Genomic DNA, 15,975 nt, shown 5'->3' with positions numbered 1-15,975 from the left:
AGATTAGTAGATTTATAGATTAATTTAATGAGAAATGAAGATAAACATATTATTTAATAATTAAGAGAAATGCTCTTGGAATTCTATGTGTAAATATATGAAAGATAAAATATTTTTTAGCAATAGGTGTGTGATGTATCTCTAATATTACAAGAATATCTTACAGTACTATTAGTATCTTTTTAACGAATGATATATATGAGTTTGGAAAAAACTTTCTTTTTTTAAATAAATATATTTATTTTATTTTTTGAAATTGATTTGCATGTGAAATTTGCGATTTCGAATCTCTTTTTGGCAATATTAAACATGCATTATAATTTTGTTATATATTAAATATAACGAATAAAATTATAAAAAAAGTTTGTGCTCAACACACTCGGGGCATCAAGAGCGGGGTTAAATTATAAATAGCGACAGCACTGGTACGCTCTTCTCCCTCGCCCCGAGGCAGCGGAGTACCGACCGCGAAGAGAAGAAGAGAGACGGATAGATAGAGTGGCGGAGATAGATAAGGTTCCAGCGAGAGATAGATCGAGAGAAAGAGAAAGAGAGAAAGGGCGGGAAAAGAGGGAGTGCGCCTCTGCACTGTGTATGCACACGTATACAGAGTGTACCGAAGGTAACATCGGCTTCGATAGCGCCGATTGATTGTTGAAGGTCGGCCGTCGAGAAAAAGTTAAGCCTCACAATCGTCTAATCGTCTCGGCGACATCGTGTCACACCCCGCGAAACAAAATCCGCCCCCTCCCCTCTCGCTCCTCCCTTTCATTAGGAATCCGTCTCGCTCCGAACCCTCGATGCATAATGCGTGTGCGTATGCACACGCCTATATAGTGTGGATCGAAGATATCTAGAATGGTTGCGGGGGGCAACGCGTTCACGGCGAAAGCTCTGGTGGAATTTGAAATTTCGCGAAATACAAAGTTAAAATAGGGAGATATATATTATTATGTCTACTTCGCTATCTTTCTTCCTTTTTAAATAATATAATGCTGCTTTGTCGAGAGCGTCAAAAAATATTTTTAATTTAGTTTTCGCATAATACAATAGTATGATAATATGTCCGATATGATAATACGCCGTAACACTTTGTAAGCGTAATATAATATGTTGGACGATTAAGCAGTTTATATCCTCTTTATCATTCTCCTTATTTATTTTCTTAAAAATTCTTATGGCATCGTACGTTTTTAGCGCGCGCGCCAACTTGCGCGTCGCGAACCCTGAAAATCGGTGGAAAAAGGAGCGATCGGAGTTGATTTCTGCCTCTCCCTCGTGTCCACAAATCGTGTCCACACGTGTCGCCAACTACCGAGCACTTCAATCCGAAATAACCGGCACAATTCTCGTGCGTTGCGCGAGGAAATCTCGTAAAAGGGCGTGCTAAGGGGACAGATTTCTCGGCACAGGCAACGAGGGTATAGTTTTCGATAGACAAATACCTTCACGCTAAGTGCCTTCAGTGAGGGGGATCCCAAATCGCGTTCACCCCAACACCGCGATACGAGCGGATCGAGCGAGCGAACGACAGAGCGAGAAAGAGGGGACGAGAGAGGGGGGAGGAGGGGATGAAGTCGGGTTCTCTCGAGTAGGGGAAAGGGCCGTGCATGGAGTCGAAGGGGGAAAATATTTTTATTAAAAAGGGCGCATGGAGCGGGAAGGAAGAGGAGGGGGAAAGATCATGGCGGTCCCCGGCGAAGCTGCATTAAGCCATATTTCCGCCTGCGATCGACGCACGCAAACTGAGAATTAATTGCATTAACTCGCGCGAAGGGATTGTGAGAGATGCAATTTCGTGATGGGACAAAGAAAGCTGTTCAAGATGCTCGGATTATTATTTAATCGTTGAACAGTTTTTGTCGAAGAACAATCGTTGCATTTCTTGCTAAGATTGTTCACGTACGAGGAAGAAAGTTCGTAAACAGTGAAAACTTATTAATCAATAATCTCTTTTTTGCGCGCAAGAGTCTAAGGTTTAATATACAAAGCACAGGCGACAGGAATAGAGAATAACGCGCAGACAATAGATTATTAGATTTCAATCTACGAAAAAGCTTAATGCATCTTAAAAAATATAGGAATGTGGAGCAGGCAATAGGGATAAATTTCCGACGTGTTGGATTTCTATTCTCTATTGCCTGTACCTCACCAATCACAGTGATTTGATTTTATATTTGATCTTTTGATGTCATATTCTCTTATTCTCTGTTCTTATTACCAGTGCTCTTTATTGTGCATTAGGCTTGACTTTCTATTTAAACTGATTTTTGCTATCCAAATCAAGCACCTTCTTGTGTATGTTGTGTATTTGTATAATTTCTGCTATATCGCGATCGAGGCTTCTTGCGACCTGTTGCGACCCCAGACTTGATAACCTGTGCCTGTTTATTATTTGCACGTTTAAGGGAAAGGCGAGGCGAAGTACGTTTGCCAAGGTCGGGTGGACCGATGCGTGGTCGCCGTGAAGCGAACGATGAGTGCACAGACAGAGGAACCGACGTCACTGACCGTGGATGCACGCGAGACTCGCGACAATTTCGCGCGTGACGTCGCGTTTCGGCCCTTCGGCACGAAAAGAACCCGCGTTCCCTTGGATCCGGTTCTCGAAACCTCGCGATTGTATCCGTGATCGCACGAACGATATACTATTGAATATTCCAAGATAAAAGAAGTTTTCGCGCGAAATCCTCACCAAGAGAAAAAAACAGATGGTTTCTTTAAAATAGCCTTTATGTCTATTGATCGCGAACAAGCATTAAATTATTATTATCATCATCTTTAGAAATTGATCTTTACGAAAGGTAGAGATACTAGCGATAGAGACGTTCGCGAAAATGCGCTGATTCGTTTAGTTCTCTGACGTGTAATTTTATTACGTATATAAATTAGTTCTATGAATCGAGTTATTTAGTTAATTATTTACATACCGTGCGCAATTTTCTTGATGTAAGCTCAAAGAGCGCAACATCGGCGGTGTAGGTTGACAAACAAAAATCGAACGTTAAGAGACAGCGCGAGGTGAAATAGAAAGAAGAGCTCTGGTAATGTAAACCGCACGCGACGAAGTATATTTATGCATAAATATACAAATGTGGACAGCTTGCTGACTCTGCGTTTTAATAATTCATGCGTACAAAGTGCGTACGAAGGAAAAGCACGAAGAAGTAGTTTTATGCTTCCAAGTTTCGTCAGAAAGATTTTAGTCGCCGGGAACTAGACCCTCTGCGGATGTACGTACGCGTGTATGTGTGACTTGGCGAACCTTGCAATAAAAACTTCAGCTGTCGCAACCGTGACGTACTTTTACGAGACGTAACATATAATTTCAGGAAAGGATGATTTTACGTACATATATTCGAGAACTTTATTAAAAATTTAATATTTTACGAGACTGTTGTTAAACGAGTGCCTTAATTTGACCAGGTACTTAATTACACTGGATTTTTCGCGAAATTTTTGTCATTTAAGAAGCACCGTTTCCTCAGAACGCGAAGCTTCCGCAATAGTTCGACTTCGCGGTTTTTGTGACGTTTTTAATGAAAGACTCGTTAAGTGTCTGCCACGTAAATACGCTATGTTACCGACCGTTTGTCGGAATCTCAGAGTCTGCGGGACATTTTAACAGAGAGCAGTATAGTTCATGAGGCAAACTTGAAGCAGATATCAAACGGTGTGGCATTGAGCTTTCCATACGTAATTATTAACTTCGTCCGCTTTGCCTACATAAATCTTCATAGTCTTTATTTTACTTTCTTATTTACTCGTCAGAAGAAAGATCATAAAATTCTATAGTAAGACGAGTTACTTCAAATCGAATCTATCGTCAAATTTTATGTGCACTTTCAGGACACAAATCTGCTAGAGCATCTCAGTCCAAAATATCCGATTTTATTTCCAAATTTTATTATTTCATTTTTTTTTTTAATAAAATTGTCATTTTACTATCTTCATTTCTCGATATAAAATCCATGCGCTTTAACGTAAAAATTCCAAATCATAAAATAAACAAATATTTGATAATGAATGCTGCATACAGTAATAGAGTAAAGTCGTATCAATAGAAAAATACGAGATATGTTTGTTTGTTTAATTAAATATTAGATTTGGATATAAAAATAGAAGTTAATGATGATAAATAAAATAAATTATAAGCCTTTAAAGAAAGGTATCCCATAATAGACGACTTTTCCCTACATAAAAATTCTCTTTCAGGAATTTTAATTCATACAAAAGCATTGGTCACTTTTCCTTCCTGCGTGACGTCGGAACTTCCTTCATGTGTAGGATGGTTTGGACGTCACGATATGAGTTTCCTAGTTACGCACCTATACACATTTCTCTCTTTTTCTCTCTTTCGGCGCGCTATTGAGAGAATTCTCAGTCTTTTATTTCTCATTTCACCAGACGTGCGTACGCCTACCTCTCCTCTTCCTGCACCAACGCGAGTTGTAGAAAGAGATTGCGACGTCAAGCATTATATTTAGTCCAGTACCGGGGTCCGTGACTTAATCGTCATAATGACATATTCGTCTGTATATGGAACTTCCCGATATCACATCGGAACGATGCAAGCGACACAGGGCAGATACGATTGTTAAACTCGTTATAATCTGTACGACGTCACGACGTATCGTTATATCTGATTTTCGGACTGTAATCCCCGGGCTTAGCCTGAAGTAAAATAAAGAAGTCACCCACGCGAAAATCGAATTCACTTCCGAACGATGAATCCGCCCGTTCGAATTTGGATCGCGTAAACAACTCTTGCTTTAAAAGAGTGTTGCAAACTCTGAGTCCAAAACTCGTTCTGCGAGCGAGACGATAACACAAATCGCGCAGTTTGAATCTACATCTATGCACTATTAATAGCATCAGATTGCAACTAGATAACGACTGTGTAAACGTCTTATTTTTTTTCTCTATTAACAGAAAAACTGTTCTCAACTACGTTTTCATCTAGCACGAGTAATTTTTAGATACTTGTTTTCTTATCCGGCAGTTCTGAAGAGAACTTCTCTCTTTATATTTTTCCGTCATTTCAACGCAATGACAGAAACGAAGGATTAAGCTCAGAGCGTGGAGTTTAAACGACGCTTATAATAATATCGTAATAATAATGATTCTTTGAAGAACGTTCGAAACAGACGTTAGATGTGGAGCTGTTTGCATCCCACCGACCGAAAATAGAGACACAGTCTAATTCTATGCCTTGCCGTAACACCTTGCGAGGCCCACGCAATCCGGTCTTCGTTTGCGTTCCGTTTGTTGCACCCCGCTGCGTTTTGTACGCATAAAGTTCGCATAACGCAACAAACACGTCCCGCGGAAGAAGATTTGATTGATTGAATACGATTATTTCGAAGAAACGCCAAGTGAATTACTTGTGACCGTTGAAATATTAATGAGTTCACTGGAGGCTCGTACCGGAGGCAAATGACGTGGCGATGCGAATTACGTAGCTTACAGAGAATTTCGTCTACGTGATTTCCTATAAGATAGCTTGGGTATCTACCGGGCAACTTGTAGTTACTTCCTCCTTATCAAAGGTGACGAAGTAAAAATAACTCAAGGAAAAGAGAATACTTCGTCTTCGCGATAAACCGATATAGTTGCATCGCTGGGTGCCCATGAAAATTGCAAAAATTTTTTTTTTTGGCTACGTATTTACATTGTTCTTAATCTCGGTAATGGTATAAATGCAATAGTGTTGTTATAATGCTCGAGTGCTTGCGTTATCTTAAAAAATGTGTACGTTGCGTCAGATGTTCGAATGATAAGTCTAGATTCCGACAGGAGGCCGCTATCGATTCGCCTCCACTCAAGAAGATTGAACAATTTCACAAAATGTTAATGGGACGTCCGTTTGGGCATTCCTTGTTATTTTTCATTGAAAACATTTCTAATGAATGCGAGACGCGCGCTCGTGTATGACTCAGGTAAGCCACACGTGACACTTTCTACAAACATTAACGTATTATTTTTATTTTATATGCAGCGTGAATCTACGTAATTAGCGTAGGTTAATTTATGATTTATTTCAAGCATAATTTACGTCGTACGACGAATTTATTTGCGAACATTGCGCAATAGCGCTGGGAGATAAAATTAGCGAAGCCTCCCCAAGGAGATGACTTCGACTAAATTCCGATTGACCTGATCGATGATTGATTCAACCCGCAGAATTGCTTACAGCGCTTACAGTGCAGTTTCTAACTATGCACTTCGCTATTCCTGATCTATCTCTCATAGAAGAAATCTTTACTTTTTTGAGGCAATCAAAAATTAACAATCCCATCTCCTCTCTCCAACAGATTACTGCAGATATTGCGAGTAAATTGCCGATTAAGTTAATCGAAGGCGGGAGTCACCCTAAGGGATGGGTCTTTCCAAGAACAACGGGTTACGCGATTATTTAGCGAATCGACCAGATCGAACAAATATCTGTCGCCGATGATCGATAAAGCCCCCTCCTCCCCCTCGTAAAATACTTTTGACATATATCACGTTCGTACGTATGTACGAGCTTACTTAGCCATCGGCACGTTCGTTGTGTGCATCGCGTTCTTTCTCTCTCTCTCTCTCGCTCTTTCTCTCTCTCTCTTCGATAAAGGCACCAGCGGATCGAGGTGTCCGTTCAGTCAGTTCTCGGACGTCGATCGGTAAACCGCGTGCCGCCTGGATCCTACCGAGCGCCAGGCACGCTATCGATCTTTGCCGCTGAAAAGATCTCGTATTGCTTCAAGTGGAAATGAGATAATACCGCGGAAGTGTACGAAGAAATCGGTTAGATAAGCGGAAAATATTTCAAAAAAATCGATGTCAAGTGCCGAGATTTAAGATTTACTTAGAAATTATTCTTCAACTGAAAAGAAAAACCCGACAATTTGGTTAGGTGATTAAGCACGAGCGAGCGTGTGTATGTGTGTGCATGTGCATCCGCGGATAATCGTTCGACGATAATCAATCGACCGTTGTACTATACGGTCTTCGGTAATTCACGAGAGAGAAAGAGAGCCGATCGCGCACGTGGCCGCCGCCGCCGCCGCGACAGCGAGGATCTACGAATTTCCAACGCGTAAGTTCCATCTTCTCGGTATAATACGTACGTTGCGCGCGCGGAGACGTCAATTTCGAAGGCCGGTCTTGGAATAGGAGGGGAATAGCATAGGATAAGTTAATGAGCGGAAATTATCGCGCAGGACTATGATAAGGTTCGTTTCCCGCCGCTCTTTGCAAGTCGCGTCTTCGATGATGAGATAGCGGGAATTGCAGGTCAATGACCATTTGTCATCATTTCTTGTCACACACACATACACACACACACACACACACACACACACACACACACACACATCTCGGCACTCCTTCAGTCCTTCCGATTCTCGAAAATGACGTCTCCGTCGTGCGGTCCGGCGAAATCGCTTTAATCCGGTTCAAAATAGCTGCGCATATACGTATGAGCGAGGATCTCGTTTCTCAAGGTCATTCCTTCGGAAGTCTCGGCGTCTCGACTTAAGCCTCGCTTGATGAGGCTTGACGTCGCCTCGCAACGAAATCCAATCCGATAACTGTATGATAACATCTTCATCGTGTTGACGCCGTAGGTGTTTCGGATCGCGGGACCCAGCAGGACTTTCCGGATGACTTAATGCTCACATCGGGACATCGGTGATTGATGACACGTGCAACTCGTGCGAAGAGATCGCTGAATAAGGTCGGTGCGCGCTCGTCGGTGAGAGATAACGATATAGCGAGTGATCATCGGAGAATGGCCCGATAATGCATCGCTAGTCTCGATTCCATAATTCTTTGGATTTATCTGTCTCGTAAAACTGGCTAATTAAACACAAGGGGACAGAAGAAGAGGGAAATAGAGAAATCTTCAATCGAAACCGGCATCGGTCAAGCAAATACAACGCCCGCGTTACACGGAAGACTTATCGGCGAGTGCAACCAGGGTGTGACGCGATAAATGTGTAAGATCTACTATGATATCGAGCGACGAAAGAGTAGCGAAAGCGCCTGTCTCGCCTAAATGTCGCCGAGACGAGTGTCGCATGGTAGCGTAATATCCTGGCGTTGGTGCATCCGGAGCACGAGTCGAATTACCATTTCCATTTGCAAAGTTCAATAATTGAAAAATCCAAAGTTCGATTATGCTGAACGCAAAGTGCCCGACACGCATTAATTTAAAGTTTGACGCAATATAAATCCCGAGCGCGAGGCTCGAGCGCATTTACGATCGACTCGGTAGACTTTGATAAGGCGCAATTCTACCGTTCAGGATGCAACTCATTCGCGTCTGCGTCCTTTTCGTATATTTACTGACGCCAATTGCGTGCTGGAATGACGTGATACCCACCATATATCCTATCCCATTGGTAAGTACATCGACATTTATGGCATACCAAACTTAGCTTTCATATTTATTTATCTGAATGCTTCACGTATTTCTCATCTTTCTCTCTCTCTCTCTCTCTCTCTCTCTCTCTCTCTCTCGCTCGCTCACGGAATTATATTTAGATCAGAGTAGCCGCTATTGATACCAGTTTCTTGATATTGTCCAGATAACCCAGGTTGTAAAAGCTCTACGCAGATATCTTGTTTTGCGAGGTTGCATAAGAAATTGAAAAGCTGAGAAAAACAAAGTGTCTAAAAGAAGATACACGATGCAAATCGGTATCTCTTGCTAATTGACGTAAACACTAGAAATTCTGTGGAAAACGTGCAGTCAATCTATCAATCTATGAATTACGATATTACGTATTGTTGTTTACTCAACGATCTACCGCTTATTTGTATAGAGACTCTGTTTTGCAGGAGTTTCGAAGTTGTACAAGAAAGCATCAAATTTTTTTTGTTCGATTTCGAATCTCAGACTTCAAATATGTCAAGTCAGTTTTTTTTTTTTTTAATAGTGACAAGTTTACAATGCCAACAATCTCTGTCATCATTTACGTCATTGTTCTCTTGTTTACACTCACGACGCGTCCCGAGTTGCATTTTCCTCGATTTTTAAAGCACCCAGCTTTCGGTAACGTCGTTCTCACAACACTCAGCAAATATATATATTTTCAATATCTTCGTTTTAGCAAAATGAGACCGCAGTGCCGGAGGAATACAGGCATCTGCCGTTGGTGGGAAAATGTTGCTCCTTAGGCGAGGTCCTCGCAAAAGATACGGACGGGAATACCGTTTGTGCCGCTTCAAACGACTCGTCGGCGATGTATTTCTCACCTTTCTTCTGCGACTTCAATGAAACCGGCGCGCTGGTGCCCGGTGACGAATATAAGACATTCGCCGCTATCGTGGGAAATCCCTGTGATCGAAAGTACGTATATGAGGAACACAGAGGAGTAATCTGTAAAGATTTGGATGATCGAATCGGTCGAGAGATTCACGTTAGAAACCATCTTACCGAAGGTCGCGTGTTACATAATATAAAATGTATAGACCTCGTACTATCGATATATCCTTATCAATAAATCGGAACGTCAGTTGGCCATTTACTGATAAGACTACGTTTTCGTGTTATACCGAATTGTTGTCGACTGAAATACCAAGTTAACGATTGTGTAAAATTTGGCAAATCAAACAAAGAACAATCACGTGAAATATTCTTATAGGCTTTACGTAAGCTCATGTATAGGTATATCTTGTTACATAGAAACGAAAGATGAATTTATTTACAACGTTTCTTTTGATTGAAAAAAATATTATTGATATTATATACCCATTTATGTGGAGTATTAACACATGATTTTTTTTGCACAATTGAGAACAGTGTAAATGGAGTCTGTTAAAAAATAAAATAAAATAAAAAATGTGCAAAATATTAATTACATTGTAAATATTTATTTCACGTATATGCGCAAAAAAATAATAATAAAAAGTTAACAATAATAAAAAAAGTTAAGAAAAACAAATTTAAATTTTATTCGTTACAGTACTCCAAAACAGTCAATCGGTATAATAAGTACAATCAAGTAAAAATTTTTAGGATTCGCTAATAAAATAATTTTAATAAATACTATGAAAAATTATATTTTTTGACCACGTAAAAGAGATTGTGTATAAAAAATACCGCGTAAATCGAGAGGAGAGGACCAGCGTACTGATAACTGCACTCTCGATGTTGCATTCTTCAGATACTTGACATATCGAAGCAATTGTGTGTATTATTGAAAGTAATTTACAAACTGTTCGAGTCCACGCGCGCACTCATTGCGTCCTCCATTACGGCAGATAACGTATCAACAATATTTACTTTTTTTCATAAAAAGAAAATTATATCGTGCCGTGATAACCCGCCAAGATGAAATCATAAAGGGACGTTTAATATCTCGCCGAATGTGTAACTTAGCGACAGATGACAGTGACATCGCCGCGCTATTGTTCACGAACTATTGACGAAGGATACAAATATCGAGTGCGAAATGAACGGATAATGCAACAGCTTATGAACACTTGTAGAAATGAAGGTTACAACGCGCGAATCCAGATTTGTGAAAACATCGCATTGCTTGATCTCGAGAGGCTTTGTTCCTCGCCAGGAAACGTAAGAGAATTCGAGAAGATAAATCTTCAAATACAAAATATCAAGAGATTTTTTGGAATAAAAACGTAACGGCTGAATAAAAATATAAACATGAATATATAAAACATATATTGCACTTTTTTAAGAAATATAACAACTAGATATAATTTTTAAACGATCTCTTTCGCAGTCAATGTAATTTTTCTGTTGAAATGAGTAATTAGCAAGATGAATTTTGTAACATTCTTGTAACATGATTCGATGGATCGATTCGAGTAGTTTTGTTTACAAATTTCTATTAAGCATGCTGGATACATACATACGGAAAGAACAATTTTACTGAAACACAGATCTGAAAATAATTATGTTGAACTATTTAAACAATTATATTAAATATTTAACTTGGTTGTTATAATATCAAAACTGTTTGCAGCAACATTAATATACTTGGAGTTTCTACATAGTCATTTTGATGGCCCAATAAATTATTTTCTGATCTGTATCTAGCAAAATTTTTAAATGCTGCAGTAAAATTGTTCTTTCCGCGCAGACGCGATATTGAGAAGCGACGTTCAACGTTTTGTGTGGTAAATAATGCTTTATATTCTGTTCTTTTCCACCGTAAAATGTAATTGTCATTCCCGTAGTAATTAAATGAGAATTATTTCCTCGTGCACAGGCAAAACTCGTTTCTCAGAGATTGATTACAGAAACGCGTTTTCTCGGAAAGATCTTCTGTCGCGGTCATGTGTATCCTGGTGCGCGGGTATTCAAAGTAAATTAAAACTTTATTTACTTTAAATACTCGACTTAAAGCACCTTTCTTGAGCCGACACGCTCCAAGTTTGCACATTCCCGCGCACGTATTTGACGAAGCAATTTTCAGGTATATGCTATTCCCGGAGGAAAGCAAGGACGATGTGTATTATTTATTGACGAATGGTTCCCTCTTCGCGCCGCGAATCGATCATGTACCACTTATGCTGATGCCCGGTGAAAATTACTGTATGGAGGTTGTGCCAGAGTTGGGACTTAGGGCACTCGTCTGTTTTCAAGGTTTGGAACTGAGATATCTGAAAGTTCTCCCGATCTTCCCCTACCTCTCATCTTTTATGTTTTTTCTTTATGTTTCTTATTTATATCTATACATGGGGTGTGTTCCAAAATTCACTGCCGGCATTGAAAATCTATACATAACATGAATTATAAATGTCTAGTACTGACAGTGTATATTGGAATGCAGTCCTGGTAAGCAAGAAGCATTAAAATAACATTTAGAAACTTGATTTGAATTTTGGCTGGGATAATATTTTCTTCAATAAATTATTTACAATTTTTTAAACTGGTTGGTAGTATCGTTATTAAATTGACGATTAATTTAATTTATGATATTATTTCTAGTTTTAGTTTATTATTGAGTTCCAAGTCTATTGGTGGACAGTTTATGAAAACTGAAAATGTATTTAAGATTTATATATTTATATATGAGGCATTCTACGTGAAAGGGGTTCACCTAAAAATAAACTGTTGGGATTTTTTAAATGATAATGAAAACATTAGTGAACATATTGTATAAGATTGATGATAAAAGAAATAAGTGTTATATGCCTTGCATTAAAGATATTGAAGGCTATTGTTTAAATTAAAAAAAGAAATTTTTTTGTTTTTAACATTTATAGCTAAAATTAAAACATTTTTAGAGATATGATTTTTTTTAGAATTTTTCTCATACTTTTAGATAAAAAATGTTAATTTTAGTGAGAAAAATTTAATAGTATTGAAAAAATTAATTTTTTTAGTTTTAAATAAAGAAATGAACAATTATATTTATTTTTAAAAATCTGAAAAAATTCTCAAAAATACTTCAATACATGTAGAATATCGTACCATAAAGCAAATTTTGGCATCGCAATGGTATTCTCTTGAAAACGAATATTTTTTCTAATAGAAAATTATAATTTGTTCATATGTAATATAATAACAGGGCATGATTTTATGCTTACTTCGTATATTTTGTACGAAAATATTTAATCTTCATTAACATAATCCTCCTAAATGTATCTCTGGAATTTTTCAATCCAAGAAAATATTTATTACTCATTTGCATAATGAATCGTTTATGCAAAAGATTCATAACATATCACAAAAAATCGACAATTTATTGACATATAATTTCTTTGGAGTCTCTTCGCAATGAAGTCTCTTAATAAAATACAACGATTGCAGACTTCGCTGCCCCGACCGCGGATGCGCGGGTCACCGTTTACGCCTGCGGGCTCCTGATCTCAGTTCCCTTTTTGATACTCACCATTGCGGCATATGCAATTACACCGAGGTTGAGGGACGTGCACGGCAAAGCCCTTTGCCACTATTGCGGTTGCTTGGCACTGGCCTTCACTACTTTGGCTATTACGCAACTCGCGAGTGCACAATTACCGCCTCAAGCCTGCGTTAGCATAGGTAAGATAATTAATTATCAACGAGAGACACATTGTCAGTGTGACATCGTTAGATAATAGTTACATACAATAGTGTAGATTTTTAGAAATTTATTACTTTTTTCTAGTAGAAAATCTTGATTTTTTTTTAATTACACCGCTGCTTTTAATCGCATTTAATTTTTCTATTTCGAAGTTATTATAAGAAGTTATAGAAATTTGACGGTAACAAGTAATTAATAATTTTCAAGCGGTAGTCTATATAATTTGATAATGTTGGACTTTGGACCGTCGTTTTTACTGACCGATATAATTTCGACGGCGACGGGTAGCGTGCGGCGGGTTTGCTTTGGGCAGTCTGACGACACGCAGATGACAAGCAAATTGATTGAGAGTTTTGTGGACGGGCGTCGTTTTCAGCATTCGTCATCCAGTTCTCGTTCGTGGCCTGCTTCTTCTGGCTGAACGTGATGTGCATCGAAACATGGTTGTTGATACGCCATCACGTGAAGCAGCGCGCGTACAGGAGAATCCAGCCTAAAACGTTGTTTTTCTACTACTCGATATGGGCCTGGGGCCTCCCGGCGATCCTCATTCTCGTCTCGATGGCGATGGATCTCAGTCCTACAATACCCATGACCTATGTCAAGCCCGCTTTCGGTAGCGAGAGTTGTTGGTTTAAGTGTGAGTCATTTACGACACTCGTAATCATCGCACGTCTCATCGTCATCACAAATACGCATACTAAAGAAGCATTTCACATTTTTCCACAGTTATATAAAATAGATGTATGTACAATTTGATCCAATCATCATCCGATGGCTCTAACAATTTCCTCATCATGAAATATCGCAATTCAAACTTGTCATATTTTTCCATTTTGCTTAACATCTCCGTTTAATATATTCAGGGAAGTCGGAATATTAATTATTATCGCTTCTTCTGCAGCCGACGCGGAAGCTATGCCGTATTTCTATGTGCCGGTCGGTTTCCTTCTACTGGTGAACATGATCCTCTTCATAATCACCGCTGTCAGGATCAGCCGGTATCAGCAGGAGCTCGCGCTGAGACGCTTGGCGAGGAACCAGCATTCCGATCGAGAGGATCAAAGGCTCTTCCGCAGGCTCAAGCGGATCTTCATCGTTTGCCTCGTGCTCTTCTTTCTGATGGGTCTCAACTGGATGATGGAATTAATCTCCTGGTCGGTCGGCGGCGATCCTTTCGACTGGACGGCGTTTGATTTGGTAAACGCACTCCAGGGTGTCCTCATCTTCGGCCTGTTCGTTCTGAGAAGACCTATCAGAGACTTGGTCTGGCATCGAATACAGAAGATACGGGGGATAGACACCACGGAACTGGACGTCGGAAGCATGGACCTAGCGCTATTGCCCGTAATAAACGGCGATATTCCAGACAGATCGTTCAATCATTCTTAGAAAGGAATTCTTAGAGAAAGACATAGATTGATCTTTTTTTGAACGAGAGTGGACTTTGCATTTAATGTAGGTAATTGGTCGAAGTGATATCGGCCGTGAATTTGAAACGATCGATAAACCGATAAACCGATGAACCGGCAGAAGGAAGGAGCCGGGCTGCATGGTCTCACGACGACGATAAAAGTTATTTTAACTTCGCTGTATGCAACGGAACGGCCTTCTCGTCGCTCACGTGAAGAGACATGAAATATATTATTCATGCAGTTTTGTCGCGAACCACTCGAGGAACCTATTCAAGTTAGCACGGAATTAGCCCGCGAGATCCAACGCGCGGAACTTCCGCCCGAAGGAGATTATTTATATTTAACTGAACCGTAATCGTTATAAATAATAGTTCTAGTCTCTTTGCAGTATATCTGTTATCGTAATTATCAGTGCAAGTGGCGTATTTTAATTTCGAGTAAAATACATCCACAGAGGGAACTTGCAACGTGACTTCGCGCGTGTTGAATTGCAGTTAAATCGCGGCATTGTGAAAATATACTTTTTTCTGCAAGGTAACGCGTTACACAACGCATTATTCGACCGCTTCCATGAAATATAGCGCATATTACGTCGCGAAGTTTCTGGGCGAATTATACAACGTGAGGAAACGGATAAACCTCACTCAAGGATCTCAAGTGATAAGAACGCAATTGGCGCGCAAGTGTGAGAACCGGCTGTAATCGATGTTCATCAAAAATGCGACTACTTGTTAATAATAAATATGCATCATAAGTTGCAATCCTGCGACGGTACTTATAGTTCTTCAAATGTCGCAAGTCAATGTTCACATCGATAACCTAGCATTTATACCTTCGTACTTACGTGTCGCTTACTGTTAAAAGACACAATAACGTGTACAATAATAATATTGTGCGAAACATTTATCTCGCGAATCCAGCATGATACATTACGTTAATATTACAAGTTCAAACAAAATCGCAGAATACTAAATAGGATACATCAAAACATATTTGTACACAACTATAAGTTTGTGATGTATTAATATTGCATATTGTAACTGGATTCAGAATGAAGAACAGGTTTTATACAATACTAACAATATTATTGTCGTACCGCGTTGTTGAAGCTAGCGTGTTATTTATTGTCGTGGCAAGCATTAATTTATTGAATAAATTACACGACGAGACAAATGAGTCAAAACAAATAAAAAATATTAATATCCTTTATTTTTGCGTTCCCTTTGAAACCATAATGTACATTTGTTCGTTTAATTTATTCTGACAGCGCTTTCTATATATATATATATATATATATATATATATATATATATATAATGTGTATAACAATGTAAGTTTTTACAATTCAAGCGTACCTTGCCAGAATTAAAATTTTCTGCTAAAAATTATGCTAAGAAAACTGTTGTGACATACAACAGTCGTGAGCGCACACGTACATAACCCATTAACACCCAGTGCAAAAAAATAATTATATACCTATTCTATTCTCTAATAACAGCGGACGTTAATGGATCAAGGAAAATTTCGCGTGTAGAGAG

The 15,975-nt window shown here is 39.1% G+C and overlaps 1 protein-coding gene across 1 annotated transcript; it reads left to right on the top strand.

Moving 5' to 3' along the window:
• The first annotated feature begins 6,621 nt into the window (after window positions 1-6,621).
• On the top strand, window positions 6,622-15,893 carry LOC105202569 (G-protein coupled receptor Mth2). The gene is made up of 7 exons (XM_011171144.3): window positions 6,622-7,078; window positions 7,608-8,384; window positions 9,096-9,334; window positions 11,427-11,596; window positions 12,767-13,000; window positions 13,399-13,662; window positions 13,927-15,893. Exons 2-7 carry the CDS (start codon window positions 8,289-8,291, stop codon window positions 14,412-14,414), a joined length of 1,491 nt encoding a protein of 496 aa, XP_011169446.1. The 5' UTR covers window positions 6,622-7,078; window positions 7,608-8,288; the 3' UTR covers window positions 14,415-15,893.
• The last annotated feature ends 82 nt before the right edge of the window (window positions 15,894-15,975 follow it).

Source organism: Solenopsis invicta, chromosome 12, assembly GCF_016802725.1.
Source record: "Solenopsis invicta isolate M01_SB chromosome 12, UNIL_Sinv_3.0, whole genome shotgun sequence".
NCBI classification, from domain to species: domain Eukaryota; kingdom Metazoa; phylum Arthropoda; class Insecta; order Hymenoptera; family Formicidae; genus Solenopsis; species Solenopsis invicta.
The sequence above is the reverse complement of the archived record's forward strand: the minus strand, read 5'-3'. Positions and strand labels throughout refer to the sequence as shown.